The 22,539-nt window shown below is 40.6% G+C and overlaps 1 protein-coding gene across 1 annotated transcript in view; it reads left to right on the top strand.

The window, feature by feature from the left end:
- Positions 1 to 19,763, top strand: part of tspan15 (tetraspanin 15) — a 28,330-nt gene extending 8,567 nt beyond the window's left edge. Inside the window, exons 5-8 of the mRNA XM_088992729.1 lie at positions 8,643 to 8,756; positions 11,864 to 11,914; positions 14,013 to 14,129; positions 17,732 to 19,763. Of these exons, the coding sequence (XP_088848855.1) occupies positions 8,643 to 8,756; positions 11,864 to 11,914; positions 14,013 to 14,129; positions 17,732 to 17,899 (450 nt within the window). The 3' untranslated portion in view covers positions 17,900 to 19,763. The remainder of the gene's footprint in view (positions 1 to 8,642; positions 8,757 to 11,863; positions 11,915 to 14,012; positions 14,130 to 17,731) is intronic.
- The last annotated feature ends 2,776 nt before the right edge of the window (positions 19,764 to 22,539 follow it).

Genomic DNA, 22,539 nt, shown 5'->3' with positions numbered 1-22,539 from the left:
GAATTTGTTGAGTCTCCCCAATGTACTGCTCTTTACAATTTTCATTCTTACAATGTATGGAATAAACTACATTACTTTGTTTTTCATTTGGTAGCCTATCTTTTGGATGCACTAATTTTTGCCTTAACGTGTTTATCGGTTTGAAATAAGTAGGAATTTTATGTTGCCAAAGGACTCTTTGTAATTTTTCAGAAACTCCTGCAATGTACGGTACTGCTACTCCTCTCCTTTTAGAATCTTGAGAATTATTGGTTTCGTTCGCTATTCTTTCTTTCTGACATTTGTTGAATGACCACTGAGGGTACCCACAGTTAGTGAGTGCTCTCCTGATATGTTTTGACTCCTTTTCTCTACCTTCAGTGCTAGTTGGTATTAGTTTAGCCCTATGCTGGAGGGTTCTGATAACTCCTAGTTTATGTTGTAAAGGGTGGTTAGAGTCAAAAAGTAAGTATTGGTCAGTGTGCGTAGCCTTCCTAAAGACTTCTGTTTTTAGCGCTCTGTCCTCTTTTATAATTACTTTACAATCCAAGAAGGCTAGTTGGTTCTCTTGAATGTCCTCACGAGTAAATTTAATGTTGAAGTCTACAGAGTTGAGATGATCTGTGAAGGATTGAATTTCTTGTTTCTTAATTATGACAAAAGTATCGTCCACATATCTAAACCAGTGTCTAGGTTTTGTCCCTGGGAAGGATGTGAGGGCCTGTTTCTCCATCTCTTCCATGTAAAGATTAGCCACTATGGGTGAAACTGGTGAGCCCATAGCACAACCATGGATTTGTTTATAAATTTTTTTTTTTTTCCCGAAATTGAAAATACGTAGTATTAAGGCAGATTTCTAATAATTGGCAGATGTGATCCGGTTTCAGTTTGGTTCTTTCATGCAGAGAAACATCCGCCAGCAGCCTCGTCCTCACCACTGAGACTGCTGCTGGGGTTGGGACAGATGTAAAGAGAGAAGTCACATCGTATGATGCCAAAGTTTCCTCAGGTTCCAATATGAGGTCTTTGATCCTCTCTACAAACCCTGTGGTGTTCTCTACGTGGTATTCTGTGTTACCAACCAACGGAGCTAAAATAGTTTTTAAATATTTGGCTACATTGTATGTAGAGGAGTCAATGCTACAAAGTCCTTTGCAGTCCTTTGGCAACATAAAATTCCTACTTATTTCAAACCGATAAACACGTTAAGGCAAAAATTAGTGCATCCAAAAGATAGGCTACCAAATGAAAAACAAAGTAATGTAGTTTATTCCATACATTGTAAGAATGAAAATTGTAAAGAGCAGTACATTGGGGAGACTCAACAAATTCTCAAAAAAAGACTTTATCAACATCGCAGGGATAATACTAGTGGGCCTCAATCGGCAGTACATTTGCACCTAAAAGCTAGCAACCACTCATTTGACGACAATGAGGTTAAAATCTTAGCGAAAGAACATAGATGGTTTGAAAGGGGGGTGAAAGAGGCGATTCTTATAAAACAACAAAATCCTTCATTAAACCGGTCTGGTGGTGTGAGGTTCAATTTGGATCGTTCATACAATAGCCTGCTCAGGCAAAACAGGTTAGGCAACTTTCGCAATGCTGATGAGGGTCGTTATGCTGATGAGGTGATACCGGGGGGAGTGGGTGTAATAGGCCAATCGTTAGTCAGGAATGTAGGAACAATCAGTGGGGCCACAGGGGGGGGTCCCGCGCCCCCCCCCCCAACCTGAGAGTAGGGACCTATCATAGCTGTGTCCGGCGCCACCAGGTCTGGACATTAGGGATATATAAATGGGGCCGATACGACCAGTCAGACTTTAGTTCGCTGACGAAGCCTCTTGGATAGGAGGCGAAACGTCCGAAACCTTCACTTTTGTACAGATGACGGCTGAAGAAACCTTCTCATCGACCTTAAAACTACACAAAATAGATCTTATTTTATGTATAATAAATGCGCTATTGTATTGTAATTAAGGAAATAAACTGTACGGTATAATAGTTGTTTTATTTGTCTTTGTGATGGTCGTTGATGTATTATCCTCTTGATGATACCCGAGTGAAGTTGCTGTGCTTTCTCTGCGATAATACCCTCAATCACACGGTCCCCTGCGAGCCGCTTTTCGTTAATCCAAATCAACAAAGTTTTTCAACCTCTTCTATTGCCTGAGACCGTTGTTCAGAAACACCCTTAGCCATACGTAGCAATGGTCGACTTAGCACACTAGTACTGGGATGCTAAGTCACACAAAACGTACAGTCGTACAGGAGTGGTCCATCGATGAAAAGGTTTCTTCAGCCGTCATCTGTACTTCTTTGAAGGTGTCGGACGTATATATAATAGGGCCGAGAAAATAGATGGTTTGAAAGGGGAGTAAAAGAAGCTATTTTCATAAAACAGCAAAATCCTTCACTAAACCACAATGGTGGTGTGTGGTTCAATTTGGCTGGTACGTACAACAGACTGCTTAGGCAGCATAGGCTTAGTTATGCTGATGAGGTAATACCAAAGCAAATGGAGCAATCAGGCCAGTCGTATACCTCATACTCAGGCAGGACAATATAAGTAATCAGTCAAGACAATTGAAGTAATCAGTGCAGCCGCAGGGAGTAGGCCTCTGCTTCCCCCAACCTGAGAGCAGGGACCATCATAGCAGAGTCCGGCACCGCCACGTCTGGACAGTAGGGTTATATATAGGGCCGAAACTACCAGCAAGACTTTAGCTCGCTGAAGAAGCATCGAAACGTCCGACACCTTCAAAGAAGTACAGGTGACGGCTGAAGAAACCTTTTCATCGATAAGTCACACAAACGCACCTCGTTCGTGTTCGATGAGCTCCTTCTTCTGCTCGACCGTAATTTTTTTTGTGTCTCTTGTTCGGCTTAACACTAGCCTGTGGTGTAGTCTTTTTCGGTCCCATAATAGCAAAAGTACTCCACTCGATAGTAAACCACGTGCGTGTACACTCAAAGGGGGTATGGAAAGCAAGTCCGCCAGCCTCCGTGGTGCTGTTCGACCGTATGGTTTGGTGTTCATCCGCCGAAAACTAGTCCGCCAGCCACCGTGGCGCTGTGTGGTTTGGTTCGTCCGCCGAAAACTAATTTGTATGCCAAGATTATATTCTCGTGAATTTAATGTTCGTAAGGCAAACAATTTGTGAGCTAAAGCGTTCGTTAGCCGAGGTATCACTGTATATGTGTTCTGTACTTTTATAATTCGGATTACAGTCATCCGTGTCCCCCTCTCTTAAAACTGCCGAAAATATTTTTTGCATGTCTGAATGCCTTTGTATTTCAAAAGACTTTGACATGACTCGTCACCACATGGCGCACCTGCAAAACCTATGACCGAGATTCTGCCATTCATGAAATCTTGTGACAGAAGCCCGCACGCTGCGCGAGTGCGCCGTGGCATTCCATCGCATTGGGGAATTGTGCCTTAAGTGGGGCCCTAAAGTGAGAGTCTCTGTCACACCCTGTGAATATTTATTTCAAGATGACCTTTCCCTGTATTCATTTTCTGTATTCCAATGGAAATTTGACATTTACTGGAAAAAAGAGTCAGACAATGTATTTCAAAATTAAAAGCATATTTATCCAATGTGACAAAAACATATATAATATCTTGAGGACTCCATTTTATTACAATTTCAAGTACAGTGTTCCTCCGCTACATCGCAGTTCAGTTATTGCGGCTTCATTTGGGGCTCGAAAGTGTGACCATTATATGCTCGCCAGCGCCCCTGTTTTTTTCAATGTGTACGCATAAAAAAAGTTCTAGTTGCATGGCGCAATTGAATGCTATGTACAGTCAATGCGCTCCAACTTGATATCCCCCTTTTAGACTGCACACAAAAGGTGGTTAAATCTTTGCTGTATAAATTAAAGAAATGAATATCACAACCTGGATGCTCTAGCACGGCCGCAACCCTCATGAGGATCAGCGGCTCAGATAAAGCAGGATGAAATCACAGCAAAAGAGAAATTGAAATGATCAGTTGAAATTACAGTCACTAGTATGTTCAAAAAGTAAGAGGACACACATCTTACATCGTACATTCTTATGATAATCCAGTCTTGTACTCAGTCTTGTACTCATATCAACACATAAAATAAAATAAAATACTACACACAATATTCAAAATTACATCCATCTAGTATTAAAAACCCCAGTTAGTTAATTCCTAATTTATATAGGTCTGGAGTCATCCGAGCTTGAAATGGGCGGCTGTACAAAAAGCAAATGCTGACCTTCGTGCGAGGGGGGAAAAAACATTGTCAGAGGTCTGAACAGTGTGTAACTGGCGCCATAATTGTCATTGGTTGCCATGACCACAAAAACATAATTTATTTGGACTTGTTGTTTTGTAAAAGTTTTTAACGTTTCTATATGAGCCTTTATATGTATGTTTTTGTTAAAATCATCTTCAACACTTTATTTATAATATTTATCATGATCGCTTCCGGTTCCGTGTCGCCATGAGAGAAAGTGCTAGAGAGAGAGAGAGTGACAGAACGAGACAAATTGTGAGAGAAATCGGCAGAGAAAGGGAACGATAAAATCTACGTCATTAAAGTTTGTCTGCTTGCGGTTTACAAGGTGCACAACGGTACATTATAAATTTGCTCATTTATTGTGTCTTTTCGAACATATTGTAATAATGTTGATTGTTGTTTGAAATGTATTTTAGTTTTCATGGTGTTCCACAATAAACATTTTGGACATCAGTACACAGCGTCATCCTTGACTGGGCTAGATACACAGCGCTTTACTGTTTTAGTGTTTAGTGCCATTCCCGAATAAATTCAGGAATGGCAGTGATTGAGTTAACTAATCTAATTATCCTCATAAAGTCGTGGGCACGCTGATCCTATCCCGGCCGTCTTTGGGCAACATGCATGTTGGACAATGAATGGGTTGCCAGGCAATCGCAGGACACATGTCAAACAATCATTTGCATTCAAACAATCATTTGTCAAACAATCATTTGCATTCAAAATCACATCTAGGGATAATTAAGAACTGCCCAGTGCACATTTTTTGAAAGAAGGGAGGAGAACACACATAGGGGGTTGGATTTGAACCCACAAAGTCTACACTGCACACTACACTGCAGTGTTGTTTTTGGCAGCCAATTTAAATTTAGTTTACAACAACAAAAACGCTTGTTCAGGTGAATCACATTTGTCCCATTTGACTAAAAGGAAAACTCAAAAAGCTTTTAGTCATTTACCATACTTCTTGGTCTTACTCAAAACAGTAAACTATTCAATTCATGTCGTATTTGCGCTGTATAAAATGGGACTACGCACTATTGTACAACCAAAATAAAAAGAGGATGTGACAAGTCTGCATTATTTTGCTGGGAATTACTTGATTCATCAGCCTCATTGTGCGTGGAAATAATCCATTCATCACTTCCAACGGATACATTGTTTGGATGGGACTCACATTCTGTGAATTTTGATACTTTCCTTTTTGTCTGTCTACTTCCTTGTGATGTGATGGATAAGGTGTTACACCGTGCAATTATTGGCCTTTCCAGCTGTATGGTTTGATCACAATCTACTGTATTTGTTCTGCATCAGTAAACCTTCACGAGGAATGTCCGCCTCCAAGAACTTGACCTATTACCGTCTCATTAAAATATACATGCTCGGATTTGTCTGTGGACATCATCTTTCAAATCGGAACATGATGAGGAACAAGCACATTCATATGCAATAAAAAAGGGAATAATTCTTCATTAGTGAACCGGTTTTACTGCTCCCTTTGCACTATAGCCGCACGTACAAGCCATATTTACACATCGCGGATTGACTTGTAAATAGGCTTGCACAATTACAGCGATTTCAAGAGCTGTCTGAGTCTTCTCTCTCTCTTTTGTACTCACCAGCGCAAAGCGTTTTTGGATTAAAAAAAAGACATAAAACAGAGTGCTGCGCTTTCAGTGTTTGATTTATTAAATTTCAGAAGTCCATCTGTGGCAGTGTCTCTCGAACTATTTTCATCCATCCATTCATTATATGAGCTGTTTATTCTTACGAGGGTATCGGGCGTGCTGGAGCATATCCCAGTTGTCTACGGGCAGTAGGCGGGGTACACACTGTACTGGGTGCCAGCCAATTGCAAAGCGCACATAGACGTACTACCATCCACACTCACAATCACACTGAGGGACGATTTAGAGTATTCCATTAACCTGTCATGCTTATTTTTGGAATGCGGAAGGAAACTGGAGTGCCTCGAGGAAACCCATGCTGGCACAGGGGGAACTTGCAAGAAAAGGTCCGTTCAATCTGTGAGCAAATCCACAGAGATGGCAATAATGTGGTTTTGGATTGGATAGGATTAGCCTTTATAGGTCTCGCAGTGAAGAGATTTACATTTCACAGCAGCAAAGTTATTGAAGGAAGAGGAAAGGAAGAAGTAGAAATGTTGAAACCAAACACAAAGCTGTTGCATCCATTGATGAAAGAGATTGACCCACGTAAATCCGCTTCATTTCCAAGCCGTGACATTTCCACATACACATCGGCACTCTGTGATGACGCTCCTTTCTTCTTATCGCGGGCTCCTCAAGCCATGCATCCATCCGGCCGCAGACTGTCCAACAGCACCTACCTGGATCAAATCTTTGATTTGTTCAAATTTGTAAAAAAACAGTTTTTTACTTTGTTTAATTTTATTTTTCTCATCGATCAACTAAATCATTTGGATTTCACGCCAGAAATGTTGCCGGGTGGGGAATTAGGGCCCGAGTCTGCTCTTGAAGAACCTATCATCAGTCAGTCTGTCAGGTCGGCAGGTTGCTTGGGTGCTTTGAAAATAATGTATTCCTTCTGCAGAGGTGTGCTTGAGGATTTCCTCCCAGGAAGTGATATCTGGAGTAATCCAGATGTGAATGAAACAATTGGCAAGAGTCATAGTCCATCGGTAAACAAGCGCACCCTGTCCAATCATTCTTCAGGGACTTCAGCCTGGGTTGTGTTGATGATGGTTTTAAGAGACGGATATCCCACTTTGATTTTATGGGTCACCACATTCCCCTCAAATAGATTGGATATCACTCTTCTCACCGTTCTCATTCTCAGCAAAGCTATAGAATTTATTGTGTTGTTGTGTGATGTTCCAGTGTCATGTTTACCGGTAGTTTTTTTTGTCTTTTTTTCCTCCTGTGATAGACAGTAATTGCACCGGAACTGCTATGTTCCCCACTGATCCTGGGGCACAAAAAAAGGGGACAGGGGCAAAAAAGCAGTTTTGTGAGGAGTGATGCCTTTAGAGAAGAACTTCTTGGCAAATTTGCATCATGTCTGCGTATTGATCACAGCGCTTGGCAAAAAACTGACTTGACAAATGAGACTATTCCTTCCTCCCCCCTATCCTTTAAGGAGTATGTTTTCTCTGTGACATGTCTCATTTGTCCTTTTCCTGCATCCTATTCAGCTCACTTTCCCCACTTCTGAGAAAACATTTATCTGGTGTAAGGCCAACAAAGCGGCGCATGTATCATGCTGCCAAGTTGCTGTGTTCAAAAAGTCAGTGGGTGTCTCAATTGTTGCTTGATTCAATTTGCAGAGTTTGTTCTCAGTTGTTCCCATTAGGAAAATATTCACATGGTGGGCGACCTCATCAAAACAACTGATGCTGTTGAATTTGGCTCGTTTCTTATGTTGTCTCAAACAAAATAGAAGTCACTCTGTACATTTCATTTTCTCCGTCTGTCCAATTGTTCTTTTTCTCCGGACATAAACATTAACTTCCAGTGTTTATTTTTATTTTTTTACTTAATCCTAAAAAATTCCACCATCTTTTATGCATCTACAAACTGGCAGAAAGCTGAACGAGGAGGCAATTCCCCGCTGCATGGTCGTGGCTCCACAAATCTATTAGCTTGTGGCTAACTAGCGCCTCTTTTTACACCAAGAAATGCCCTTCAATAAACCTTGTAGTTTATTCCAGTCACTTGACGCTTGAAGCAGATTTCTACTTGCGGTTTTAACATTTTAATATTTGTACTTTGTCAGAAAAGTAGCCTTTACAGCATTTGGGAAAGGAGAAATGTGATTTATTTTTCTGGATTTTGAAGACTCGTTTTATTTACTTTTTTTCAATTTTCAATTCAAATAATTCAAATTTGGCGGACTTGTTAACAACCCTGCGGCCTGTCAAATTTGAAACATATGTTTAATTTCACTGTACAGTGACTTTAAATCGCTGCAGTAGAGTTGATCAACTTCTTGGAGTCATCGTATTTCAGTAAATAATTTCTTTAGCACTGTGTAGAATGTTTGGATTTTGTTTTTATTGTGAATTTGATTGTCCTTAAGTAAAAAACATAACTTGTAATAAGTGGAGTCAAAACCATTAGGTGATTTTGTTTTAACCCACCTGTCTGTTCTCAACAGGGGATGTTCTGATTGATGTTGTCCTCTTGATTTCAACTTCCCTCTGAGCTTGATAACCACTTGGACGCTGGGTTTTCTCAGTGCCAGAGAGGGACAAACTCAGGGTCGTAATGGCATGCAAATAGACTTAATTATCTCCTTTTTGGCTTGCTGCCAAGTATACCCGAAGAGTTCTGTTTTCAATGTGTCTGTTTTCAATGTGTGTATAAACTATCGGATTATTATTCCTTTTCGTTTTTTTTCTCCAGTTTAAATGTTGCGGTGGGCAAGGGTTTCAAGACTGGTCAGTCAACATGTACCACAACTGTTCTGCACGGGGTCCACTTTCCTGTGGAGTGCCTTATACCTGCTGCATCACAAAGGTGAGTGGCATTTTTGTTGATTTTGAGCAAGTCACAAACGGGGCACATCACAATATCCAGAATGTCAATCAATGAATCTCTCATTTTTGATGCATAGGGAAAAAGGTTTTACCACAAGTTGATGGTAAACTTCTCGAAATTAAGCTCTTACCCCCTCTTTTAAATACGTATTCACATTTTCAGGTATAATTTTCACCTTCATGGGTCCGTTTTTAATAGTTGATAGTTTTATATGAAATATTGAGGTAATCTAACTGTCTGTTTTCTATATTCATGCATTTAAAACCGAAAATTTCTAAACAATGTAAAGTCATGATGAAGATCACGGGGTTGTTTTCCAACACCGAATTAGGTTTTGAAGATCAGCGTGGGCTTCTCTCTTGTGCGTCATACTTGACTGGGTGGTGCTTTTTCTACACCCACCTCGCTCAGAGTTCAAAAGATTTTGTCTCAAAGGAACATTACCGCAGCGGCACTCGCAACTGGTCATTTTTAGTCTCTCTGGAAGAGTCAGGCAATTTCAATTTATACTTCATTCCATTGTACTCTCAACCCGGTCCACATCAATATATTGAAGTGAATCCATGGCATGTTTTATAGTGACACTAATCACGGACCTTACGGTGCTCACATTGTATTCGTGACTGGAAATCAAAACCACTCAAGGAAAGGAAGTGGTTCAAGGAAAGCCACGGCTCAAACTCGAGAAAATTACCAGACTTGACACCCTTTGCTTTATTTCAGGCCTCAGTCTCCATAAAGAGCATCGTTTCATCTTTCCTGAAAATGTGTTTGCAAATTCCAGAACCCTTGCTTCACATCGTGTGTTATTATAATGACCATAATAGTCTAGTTATGTTTTAAATACATCCTATGGATCATCATGGTGAGTGCGCCTTTGTCACGGGACACACACGGAGGTAATTAACGCCCACGCAAAGCAGCAAATGGTATGTCTGTTACTTCATTCACAAAAACACCATAACTTTCCGCAGCTTAAGTGAAAAAAAATCTAGCCCGCTGTCGCCACAGGATAACCTTTTTCTAAAAGTTACTTTGTACACCAAAGGCCATGACCTCCACACACTCCTTCCACTTTCCTGGTTTTGTTCCTGCTCCCGATAAAACTCAATTTTGCTTAGCACAAATGACCAGTAAGTAATAAATGAAAGACACACCACATGGAAATTCATCCCATCTGTTACTACAAGCTGGCACTCGCACACGTAGACTCACCGGGCGGGAGCGCAGCTGCTCTCTATGTAGGCATGTGAATTGAAATGCTCATTTGATAAGGATACGTCCGGAAATTCATCACACTACTGAGTCGTTTGTGCAGATCAAGGCTGCCCAACCAGTCAGAGACTCGGAGCCCATTTTTTGCTGTGTTACTGCAAAGAGCCACATCATACACATGGGCACACAAAAACATCAATCAATGTTTGTCTTGTACTCAAACATCATAGAGTACATGGGGAAAGTTGTTGACATTGTGCAACTGTCCATCTTAATACGTATGTTCCTGTTGTGTTTATTATTTTGCTTTGTGTTGACTATTGTGTGTTGCATCTGTTGTGTAAGCGCTATGTAAATTAGGATGTATTTTATTGTAATCTCTTTCTTTTTTTCCCTCTCTCTTTCACACACACACTCTCTCACACACGTTGTAAACCAGATTCATTGTAAATGTCACACGCCAAGATGATAACGACAACAATTGACTCCTTTGTAACTAAGACCACAGGCCAGTCATTTTCAACAATTCAACAATGAATAGTGCATTGCATTGTCTCTCAGAGTTGGAGGTAGCAGAGATGAAGATGTTGAGGTTGTCGTTGGGAGTGACTAGGTTGGATAGGATCAGGAATGAGTACATTAGAGGGAAAACATTAGAGGCTTTGTAGAGAAAGTCCGAGAGGCCAGACTGCCTGGTTTGGACATGTCCAGAGGAGAGTGACTATATCGGGAGAGGTATGCTGAGCCTTGAACTGCCAGGCAGGAGACCGAGAGTAAGACCAAAGAGGAGTTTTATGGATGTTGTCAAAGACGACATGAAGGTAGATGGTGTGAGAGAAGCGCATGCACAAAACCGGGTTAGATGGAGGACACTGATTCATTGTGGCCGCCCCTGATGGGAAAGCCGAAAGGAAAAGAAGATTGTCTCTCACACACAAATTCTCTGTCCACAAATTTTTCCTCCTACAATGCATCGTGCCGACCACCGTAGGGCAAATATTTCTGGTATTCCTTGAACTATCCTCTACAAACAATCCAATTGAATACGTACCAGCATATACAGTAAGCATAGATACAGTACATGCACGCACACACGGGTGCCCGACCGTGCACACCTGCACATATGCAGCCACGCCAGGATAAGCAACTGCTGAAACACCCCTAACATGAATGAAAACGAAACACTTGGTATTTCTGAGTGGGAAAAAAAATAGACAAATGCCTCAATTCTTTTCGATATGAATTACCCTCTAAATATTTTACTCTACAATATGAACTCAGGTTAGACTTAGACTGGATGATGATGATTGATTGAATGTTTGTCTCAAGCAAGCACAAGCAGGAAAAGAAGATGAAAAATCGCCCACTGTAAGAAAAAAGCAAGCTTGAGAAGGGGCTGAAGGGAGCATAGATTATAAAGTTCAGCCCCCACGTACATTACAATCATTTCAACACCCATTACAGTCTAATTATGTGCCTTTGGCAAGAATTTACTCTGTTTGATCTCCAGGCTGAATTGCCACCAGCAGGGTAACATTTCATGTGACGTGCGCAAGCACACTCCAACTTTTTATTTTTTATTTTTTACCTGGTTTGTGTGGAATAATTTCTTTGACGTATTATTATTTGGATCCACGTTCCTCCGACTCCAATCCTAATTTTCAAAGTGCTGCAGCTAATCAGCTACAAAAAAAATCACCCTCTGCCCTTCACGTCCTCTTCTGTGCCAGATGGGCAGATTGCTCGGAGCTCATCTCAAGGATATTGATTTGAATGTTTGTGGCAGACATAGTCTATCTATTCTTTTTATTTTACAAGGTTTTATCGCTTTGGTTTTTAATGTTTCTAATGTTCTACCTTCTTCTCAACAGTCACTCCAAGTGGCAAACACATTGTGTGGCTACAAAGTATTGGAACAAGAGGTAAGTGCATGTCAAAACATGTTCTGTTGACTAATGCAACATTGCAAATGTGCTCTAGCAGCATTTAAAATGTTAAGTTCTACATCAGTAAGTCAGTGTGCATTCATGCAGTGAGTGCATTTAGCAATCCGCGTCACAGCAACACTGCACCTGTGTTTGGAATACAGTGGTACTCCGATTTACAAACATCTCTTTGTACAAAATGTTCAATGTTATAAAACGCCTCAACAGGAAAAATTGTTACGGAAGAAATTTCAAGATACAAAAGGTAGAAAATATAGTATGTGCTTCTCCTTGGAGCTAAGAGTTTCCTGCGTTTATAAAAAATAAAATGTATTTATTTGGAGCTGCTCTGCCATTAGCTATTTTATTAGCTATTACTGAGCATCATTCTGGCATCCCATTGGCTGAGAGGGACTACTTTACATGTCTATGTGCGCAGATGGATAGATATGTGTCTATCCGGCACCTTCATTATTCACCCATGCAATTTTCTGATAATTTTACTTAAAAAGTGTTCACCATTCGGGCGATCACTCACTATGCTGATGGTTGCCTTGGACATTTTTGAATGATTGTTAAAAGCTGACAAATGCAATTGTCCTTGAAACAGTTCTTTACAAAACGGCAGACAAAAACTTCTGAGAGAGAACATGCACTAAAGGGTGCGAAAAAAACCGATAAGGACGTAGTTATAACCTAAATAACAATTTTTATTCTTTGTTTTTTTTACATTTTCCATAACTCTCATTTATTGTCCAGTAGTCTCATTGTAAGATGTATTTGTTTCATATTTTAATGCATTTTTGTATATATCAGAAAACATGTCTCCAAATTGGCTGGCGCGGAGGGGCTTGGAACGAATTAGGGCATTTACCGTAATTTCCGGTGTAGAAGGCGCACCCAAAAGCCTTTATTTTCTTCAAAAGATGACCCTGCGCCTTATACGCCTGTGCCCCTTATATGTGAAGTAATATTGGCCCACAACAGGTCTCTCAACTCCAGTCAGCAGCCAATGACTCAATTTCCCCCTGTAGAAGTTGTGCTTAACCCCAGCCTCTACTATAGAGCTTTATAATGTGGTGTACCTTATATTTCGCAAACATGCAAAACGTGTATCTCCTCACAAAATTTTCTAGTTAAGAAACTTCTTCCAGAATCAATTCATTTCACAAGTAGACACACCACTGGACTCTATCTTTTGCCCTCCCCAAATTCTTTCTGACAAACTCGTTTCCAGTGAATCACCTGGTGTCACTCTTAGTTGAGGATTTGATTTGTGATCTCAGACTGTTCCCTACAAGATGTTAAAAAAGTGTCACCATCACACCACCCCTAATCACAATGCCGCAGGCACCTGACAGTTCCAGAAATGAGTATAACATGGCCATCCTGTCACACCAGAGCAACTTCCCCGCACACCTGACTTGGCGACATTTTTTATTTATTTTTGTATGTAAAATGTATTCCCATGTTAAAAGGACCAGTAAGGGGGGGTGGTCTCCAACTCGAAGATGTGGACAACATCAAGATTGCCGTTGCTGCAAAGAATTGTGACACTAGACCTGCCAACATTCCTGAACTTTGTGAAAATCACCACGGCATGCTGGATAAAACCACAGCGTTGTTCTCATTAAAATGTATTTGCCGGCCGCCAGTTGTTTGCCAAAGCGGTGTGTGTGTGTGTGTGTGTGTGTGTGTGTGTGTGTGTGTGTGTGTGTGTGTGTGTGTGTGTGTGTGTGTGTGCGTGCGTGTGCGTGTGTGTGTGTGTGTGTGTGTGTGTGTGTGTGTGTGTGTGTGTGTGTGTGTGTGTGCGTGTGTGCGTGCGGTGTCACATGTGGCACTTGAACCAAGATCATTACATAATCAGCCAAATTTTGTTAATCATTGACAGTAAAGGCGGCACACAATACCGAATGGCAAATTTAATGAGGATTCGTATATGTGGACCAATTAATTGCATTCTCTTGAATGCAAGAGGGTGAGACTTAAAAAAAAAGCTAAAACTAACAAGGTACCGAAAGGTTAGCACATTTGTCCTTTTCATCTGATGTTCTGATCCATGTTGGTTGTTCTTCCCGCTGTGCTGCCTCATTAGCGTTTGGACCTGTTGGACACCATCCACATTAGAGGCTGCACCGACGCCTTCTTCATTTGGCTCACGGACAACTACAAGATTATGGCAGTATTGCTGCTCGGTATCCTGCTGCCTCAGGTACCAACCAATGCACAAACACGCGCACACACACACACACACTGCACCGTTTCAATATTTTCATTTCATTTTCTCTGTTTACTTTCCGTGGTTACACTGTGGCAATCGGTGTGAAAGTCACACAAAAGCCCACATTTTCACATCGAAAACTACCGGCGGAAAATGTAACTTTTTGGGAGGTTTGGGGATCATATTTATTTCAACCATGCCTCCATATTCAACAGTCTGTGTAAATGACTTTGCTGGGTTTCACTGGCCAACATCTGTTGAGTGAAATGCATTTCATGCTCATTGCGTTCATTTCTCACTCTTTTGCATTTCAACAGAATCGGGCCGGTCAGTCGGAAAATGCACATTTTATTTAACTGTCCAATTTTTTCAGTATTTACCCTTTATAACTGGCAAACAGTTTAAAAAATGCATGAATGGGCACTTGAGATCATTGCAACACGGATTTGAGTCACATCGAAAAAGTGTTTGAGTAAAATATAAAACTCTGGACATCACTTGCGCCGTTAACTCATTCAGTGCCATTCTCAAATTTAATTCCGGAATTGAAAATGTGACGTGGAGCGCCATTCCTGAATTTGCTCAGGTTTAGGTTTTTCTTGCGAAAAGGTGCCGGTAAAGCGCTGGTCAGACCGCTGGCAATGTTTTTCCCTCCCACGGGGGGGGGGGCGCCATTTGCCTTTTGTACAGCCGCCTCTACTTGGACCTCATATTACTCCAGAACCTTATAACTTAGGAATCAACTCTTTTTTTCTGATGAAAGAAAAGAGTCGAAGGCAGTGGTTCTTAACCTTGCTGGAGGTACCGAACCCCCACCAGTTTCATATGTGCATTCATCGAACCTATCTTGAGTGAAAAATAAAATATTTTTTTTCAAATTCAAGACGTGTTTTTATTGCCACACAAAATGAGACGTGCATGAACATCACCTTGTTTAAAGAACAAAACCAACACAATGCATAAACTCACAACAAATTACATATCTGCAAATGAATGACTTCTGCTGTTGCCTTTGAGAGACCAGATCAGATCTGCGTGGCTTTGGCAAGTGCCACTCTCATGTCAATTGCAAATGACATGAGAGTGCAAATAATGCAGATAGGACGCTCACTCCCATCACGTTCCGTGATACATGTGAATCCATGTTGTACAAATTCATCCGGCCACTTTCTTCTTTTGCCCGACATAGTATGTAAAACCATGTACTACGATGACAGTCACACGTTGATTACTACAAACGACTGGCTAGCCTGTTCATTCGTTGTGAATGGGGGGAAGCAGCAGCAGTCTACCTGGCCTCTCTTCTTCTCCATCTGTATTCATTTTTCCGATTTGGCACGCTTCTGACTCTATACCGCCCCCACGATTTACTGTGGTATTTCTCCTTTTTGCCCGGAGCTCTACCGATTGCTAAACGGACATAACAATGGACGAAACGACCTCTGCGGCCAGACGAAATGTTCCGTTTCCGTAATTAACAGAAGTGGGTCAGCGGAGGCTCCCCCAAACCCCTGAGATCGTCTCACCGAACCCCAAGGGTTCGATCGAACCCAGGTTAAGAACCAGTGGTCTAAGGTTTCTTGCACCGCATTGAATTATAATTATACAGTAAAGTCTCGTTATATCGATATCGGATATATCGATAGTCCCGGTTATATCGATACTATTTCTATGCACGCACGGAGAAAATTACATGCAAACAGGGTCGGATATATCGATAGTCCCGGTTATATCGATATTTTTTCGGACTCCCTTGAATATCGATATAACGAGACTTTACTGTAATTATAATTATAATTACTTGATTTATAAGTGCCTTTCAAAACTCTCAAGTCACGGGAGAAGTTTTTCTGTGGGTGAGCAGCGGCAGCCACACGCGCCAGCATTCACTCAACCCGCAAGTAAATAGATAGAAAGCTAGCTAGCTAATAAATAGCCAATAGATAGCCAGCTAGACAACTATATAACTAATAGATAGCCAGCCAGATAGCTAGCTAGCCCGTTTATTTAGACCTAAAATGACAAAAACCCTGGCACTGGAGTGGACACATTTTTGCACGTCTGGCAGTGAATGAGTTAACGAGTGGTTTCTCAGTTGGCCAAGAATATCATTTTGTGATCTGAATGGTTTTCTGTCTTTGGTGGCTTGACCTCACATCGACTGTGAGATGACCCCTGACTTGACTCTTCTAATTAGCCAGAGCGACAGTGTAGTTACATCATCTTAAGAACGGAGACTTGATCTCATCTCTGCCATCTGCCCAATTTGCAGTCATAATTATGCTAAGCTATTTTTACATTGAAGAGCTTTTGACTGGATATGCGTTGCAATTATATGTAATTTAGTTTTCACCTACAACATGTCAGATATCGACAGGTACTGTACATTCTCCACCATTTCAGATATCCACAAAGACATTCACCCATCGACCAATGATGTCACTTTTAGCATCCGCGTGTAAAATCTAACACCACTCACTCAATTGTTTTTAGATATGAGCCATTGATTGCATGATTTTTGCTCGTGCAAGGGAAAACGTGATCTATGAGTGCTGTCCAGTGGCGTGGGACTCAACTCTACTTCACATAAAGTGGCAGTTTTAGAGATATGATCAAGTCATTTATTGCCATTGTTGGCTGAAAATTACCTAAGAAGACAACATTACACGAGTCACAGGCATATATTCCTCATCCTCTACAATGAACGATTAACTCATTAGCTGACATTCCCGAAAAGTGTGAGGTGGACCGCCATTCCCCAATGTTTTCGGGTTTTGGTTTTTCTTGCGGGGGCCCTGATAAAGCACTGCTCAGACATCTGGCGATGTTTTTCCCTTTCACGAGGGGCATCATTTGCCTTTTGCCCATGTTCGCGCTTTGTTACGGCTCCAGCTGTTGTTAAAGTGCTGTAAATCAATATGTACGTATTGTATTGTATTTTGTACAGCCGCCCCAATTTCAAACTCAGATAACTCCAGACCCATATAACTTAGGAATTAACTCTGTTTTTGCAAGAAGAGAGTCTAAGGTTTCTTACGATGAATTCAATGTTTATGTACTCCTAAAACTTAATATTCTGTGGGTCCTGCAATTTGTGAAAATGACAAACATTTTTGCACAACGTATGGCAGTGAATGAGTTAATATTACTTCTGCACTGAAAAGCTAAGAGAAGACCATTTTCTCCAATACAGCGTTTCTCTCTTACTTTGCCCCCATAATTCTATTTTTGTCATGACTTCATGTTTGTTTTAAGTATGATGACTGCTATTTTTCTCATTCCAAAAAACACACGACCGTTCGTATTTAGTCATATATGGGGAGTCATTTCTGTTCACTTCAAAGAGACAAGATGATTTGAGGGTTGTGTAGTCACGGAAATGATACAACTCAGATGACAAGAATCCACTTTATAGTCAGGCTCTCTTCAGGTTTGCATTCGATGTTCCAAAATAGGTTCTCCTCTTCTGGGAAGACTTGAGTGATTTGTTGCACTGTAATGGGAATAGAAAAGGCTCTCTTGCAAACTTTTGAAATTTCAAGTGTTTACATTCTGAAGACTGGCCGTTTCATTCTTTCATTTTCTCTCCTTAGTTCTTTGGCGTCGCAATCAGCTGGTTGTACATCACCCGGGTTGAAGACGCCATCAGCGAATATGGTCACTACACGGACGGCCTTCTGGACTCCAACGCGCAAGGCAGGCACCTGAAAAAGCAGGGCCGAATGGCCAAGTGGTTTATGTGTATGCCTGAGATTGACTGAAGAGCATTGAACTGACAGCTGATGCTCAATTGAAAGCTCTCAGTTGGGCAAATAATTTCATCTCAGACCCAAGTCAAATCAGGTCAACAGAGATGATTTCTTCTCGCCATTCAGGGATAAAAACCATAAAGTGATATGCTGAACGAATCGACACGTCACCTCCTACCCATAGAGCTCTTGAAATACAGTATTACATCACTTCTCATCGCAACACCAAGTGGCCCCTGCAAATTTTTATAGTACTTCAACAAATATGCAACGCCACAATGCCTCAGTCGCTCATCTCATTAGCTGAGCCAATATCTGAAAACACCCTCAGGATCTCAGGGTCATAAAGGAAAATACTTTTTTTATATTACTATTTATTGTGTGACCTTGTAGGAATGGCAATTGTTTTCTTTTCCATTTTTCCCCCATTGCCCATCCACACACTGTGTGTCCATGTCTTGACTTGATACCCACTGTTCTGTAAATGACCAAAATGAAATATATTAGGGATGTTATTTGGGAATAGTAGTATTTAGGATGTAATATTTAAATTGATAAGTAAAGCACTCTGTTTCAGATGCAGCTGAATTGTATTGTATTCCCTTTAGCTTAGCTCCATCGAATAGATTCACAATGCAAACGCTGTAACTAACCAAAGTAATTATTGTAGCTGCTGCGTGCTATATACGAAAACACTTAATTTAGGCCAGTCGGTGAAGGTACGCCTTATGATCTTATGCGCCTTATAGTGCGGGGAAATACGATACATATTTTTTATTAATAGTTTAGATTTAATAGTTTAAAGATTAAAATAAAGGTATTGCACTTCTTCTTTTCCTTTTGGCTTTTCACTTCAGGGTTCGCCACAGTGAATCAGTGTCCTCCATCTAACCTGGTTTTGTGCATCCTCTAAAATAGGGGTCTCAAACTCAATTGACTCGAGGGCCGCTGGAGGCAGTCTGGGTGAGGCTGGGCCGCATCAGGATTTCCACAAGAAAATCACAGATAAAACATTCCAATGTTCTCAAAATCTTTATTTTTAACACACAAAAAACGAATTAAATGAATAAATGGAAATATGAATAAAAATAAATTAACCAGTCATAAGTAAATAAGATAATTATAATGATCAGAAGGCAGATACAGACGACTGAAAAAAAAACACAAGAAAACTAATTATTTTAATCAAGTTTCAAATGTCTGTATTCACAGTTCTTTAACCTTTAACTTTCTTCACATAAAGAAAATATTGAACATGAGCTGTCCTAAACATGGCTTCTCTTGCCTACTTCAGCTCCACACACAAGTTTCATTCATATCAATCATGCGGGCCGCACTAACATTAATCTTTCATATCGAGGCGGGCCGCAAAATATTCTTTCCGGGGCCGCAGTTGGCTGGCGTGCCGCGAGTTTGAGACCCTTGCTCTAAAAGGTTAAATACAATTGAACTTTACTGCACTTATTTTTTTTTGCCTACTACAAAAGATAGCTCACATACTGCAAATACTGTACTGAACTACAACAAAAGTATACATGAAGTAACATGCATATTTGGCTGAATTTGCTACTCAGTACTGAATACTGTGCCTTTGACCATGGCACTAAAATTGTATGTATATTTTTTTGCCCCCTGTTCACCTCATTTAATCTTAAATCATCCCTTCATAACATAATAGCACTTGATCCGCTTTTAGAATTATTCATTTTGTGTCGTTTTTATGCCTCTCACTTTTTCCCGTTTTGCTTAGATGCTTTTCAAATAAATTTTAATGGTGTGTGTTTAAGATGTAATTAGATAATGATTATGTATGCCAGTTGGATTTTTTTTTGTTTTGTTTTTTTTGTCATGCAACAATGAAGTGAAATGAAATTGATCCAGCTTGTGTCGTTTTTAACTTTTAAATGCGTTGGGTGTGGAGGACCACAAATATATGATTTTTGACACCACTCAAATACCATCTTGACTCGCTTGACTTAAACTTTATGCAAAGTGCTGGACCGATGATTCATGTCGAAACAAGATACTCATTCTGTGATGGCGCAATTATAATTAGGTCATATGACATATTTAATTCAATGAATATCCAATTGCCTGCAGCTGCACGCAGCATTTGAGGAAATATTAAATATCCAGCAGATGCCAACTCAGTTGTAGTATACATGAATACACACAAGCTTAACAGTGATATCGTAAACAGTGCTCATTAGATATTTTATATTCTTATTTTTTTCTCTCTACACGACTGTTCCTGCTGCTTATTTGGCTTTCCATCAAATGCAATCTTAATATTTTAGCCAATAGTTGCTTAACTGATTTGTTGTGTCACCTTTTATTGCAGTTGTTGAGCTTCGGTTCCAAGCTAATTGGTTTCCGCCCAAGGTGTTCAAACAACACAATCAATGAAAAGGTTTCTTCAGCCATCATCTGTACTTCTTTGAAGGTGTCGGACGTTTCGCTTCTTATCCAAGATGCTTCTTCAGCGAACTAAAGTCTTACTGGTAGTATCGGCCCGATATATATATATATATATATATATATATATATATATAAATATATATATATATATATATATATATATATATATATATATATATATATATATATATATATATATATAAAACCCTACTGTCCAGACATGGCTGTGCCGGACACTGCTATGATAGGTCCCTGCTCTCAGGTTGGAGGGAGCAGAGGCCTTCTCCATGCGGCTCCACTCATTACTTCAATTGTCCTGACTAACGACTGGCCTGATTGCCCCACTTGCTCCGGTATCACCTCATCAACATCTAATCCCATGTTGCCTAAGCAAGCTGTTGTACGAACGATTCAAATTGAACCTCACACCACCATATCGCTTTAGTGAAGGATTTAGCTGTTTTATAAAAATCGCTTCTTTTACTCCCCTTTCAAACCATCTATGTTCTTTCGCGAAGATTTTAACCTCATTGTCGTCAAATGAGTAATTGCTAGCTTTTAAGTGCATATGTACTGCCGATTGAGGCCCAAAGTCTGCTTTATTGTCAAATATGCTAATACGCATGACATACAGCACAGATGAAATGAATGTCCTCTCGGATCTAGCGTGCAAGGCACATATAATGTGGCTAAAAGAGACATATTATTGACAACAGACAATACATGTCATTTCTGAATGTAAAGTGAGGTAGTGACGTACGTAAAGTGAGGTAGTGACATCTGTAAAGTGAGATAGTGACGTAATGTAGTAGTCGATGAGAAGGTTTCTTCAGCCGTCATCTGTACAAAAGTGAAGGTTTCGGACGTTTCGCCTCCTATCCAAGAGGCTTCGTCAGCGAACTAAAGTCTGACTGGTCGTATCGGCCCCATTTATATATCCCTAATGTCCAGACATGGTGGCGCCGGACACAGCTATGATAGGTCCCTACTCTCAGGTTGGGAGGGGCGGGGGACCCCTCCCTGTGGCCCCACTGATTGTTCCTACATTCCTGACTAACGATTGGCCTATTACCCCCACTGCCCCCGGTATCACCTCATCAGCATAACGACCCTCATCAGCATTGCGAAAGTTGCCTAACCTGTTTTGCCTAAGCAGGCTATTGTATGAAGGCTATTGCGTTCGCTGACGAAGCCTCTTGGATAGGAGGCGAAACGTCCGAAACCTTCACTTTTGTACAGATGACGGCTGAAGAAACCTTCTCATCGATGGACCACTCCTGTACGACTGAGAGCTTACACAGACGTAATGTAGTAGTGCAAAAACAACAAAAAATAGGGTTGAAGGAAAAAAAATGAGAAAGAAAAAAAATAGAGTTCAGGATGATAGTACAGCATGTTACGAGTACTCAGGGTTCGGTGAGTGTGGCAGTTGGAAGGGCGGGGGGGGGGGGCTGTTGTATTAAGGCAGATTTCCAATAATTGGCAGATGTGGTCCGGTTTAAGTTTGGTTCTTTCATGCAGAGAAACATCCGCCAGCAGTCTCGTCCTCACCACTGAGACTGCTGCTGGGGTTGGGAGAGAGAGAAGTAAAGAGAAAAGTCACATCGAAAGATGCCAATTATTCCTCAGGTTCCAATATGATGTCTTTGATACTCTCTACAAACCCTGTGGTGTTCTCTATGTGATATTCTGTGATACCAACCAACGGAGCTAAGATAGCTTTTAAATATTTGGCTACTTTGTATGTAGAGGAGTCAATGCTACAAACAATGGGTCTGAGGGGGAACCCTTCTTTATGTATTTTAGGCAGACCATAGATACATGGCGTGGCCTCTCCCGGGTATAATCTAAAATACATCTGTTTGTCTATATGTTTTCCTTTCTCTAACTTTTGGAGACAGTCTATCATTTCTTTCTTGTATCTATTGGAAGGGTCCCTTTTTAGTTGCTCATAAGTGTTAGAATCTCTGATTATCCTATTTATTTTGTCTTCATAATCCAAGGTGTTGAGAAGCACTGTACACCTACCCTTGTCTGCTGGCAAAATAGTAATATTTTTATCTTTTTGGACAGTAGTTAGCGCCTTTCTCTCTTCTATTGTTATGTTGTACAGAGGTGGTTTGGCACTATCGAGAAGGGCTGATATTTTAATGCTTAGATCATCTGCCTCTGTATACGAAATTTTATTTTTACTAGCCGATTCAGTAGCTGTGATGTAGTCTATTGTAGGTATT

The sequence above is a fragment of the Hippocampus bargibanti genome, linkage group LG03, assembly GCF_051943395.1.
Source record: "Hippocampus bargibanti isolate YZ-2025 linkage group LG03, ASM5194339v1, whole genome shotgun sequence".
Lineage (NCBI taxonomy): Eukaryota > Metazoa > Chordata > Actinopteri > Syngnathiformes > Syngnathidae > Hippocampus > Hippocampus bargibanti.
Note: the sequence above shows the minus strand (reverse complement) of the source record. Positions and strands in the feature narration are given on the sequence as shown.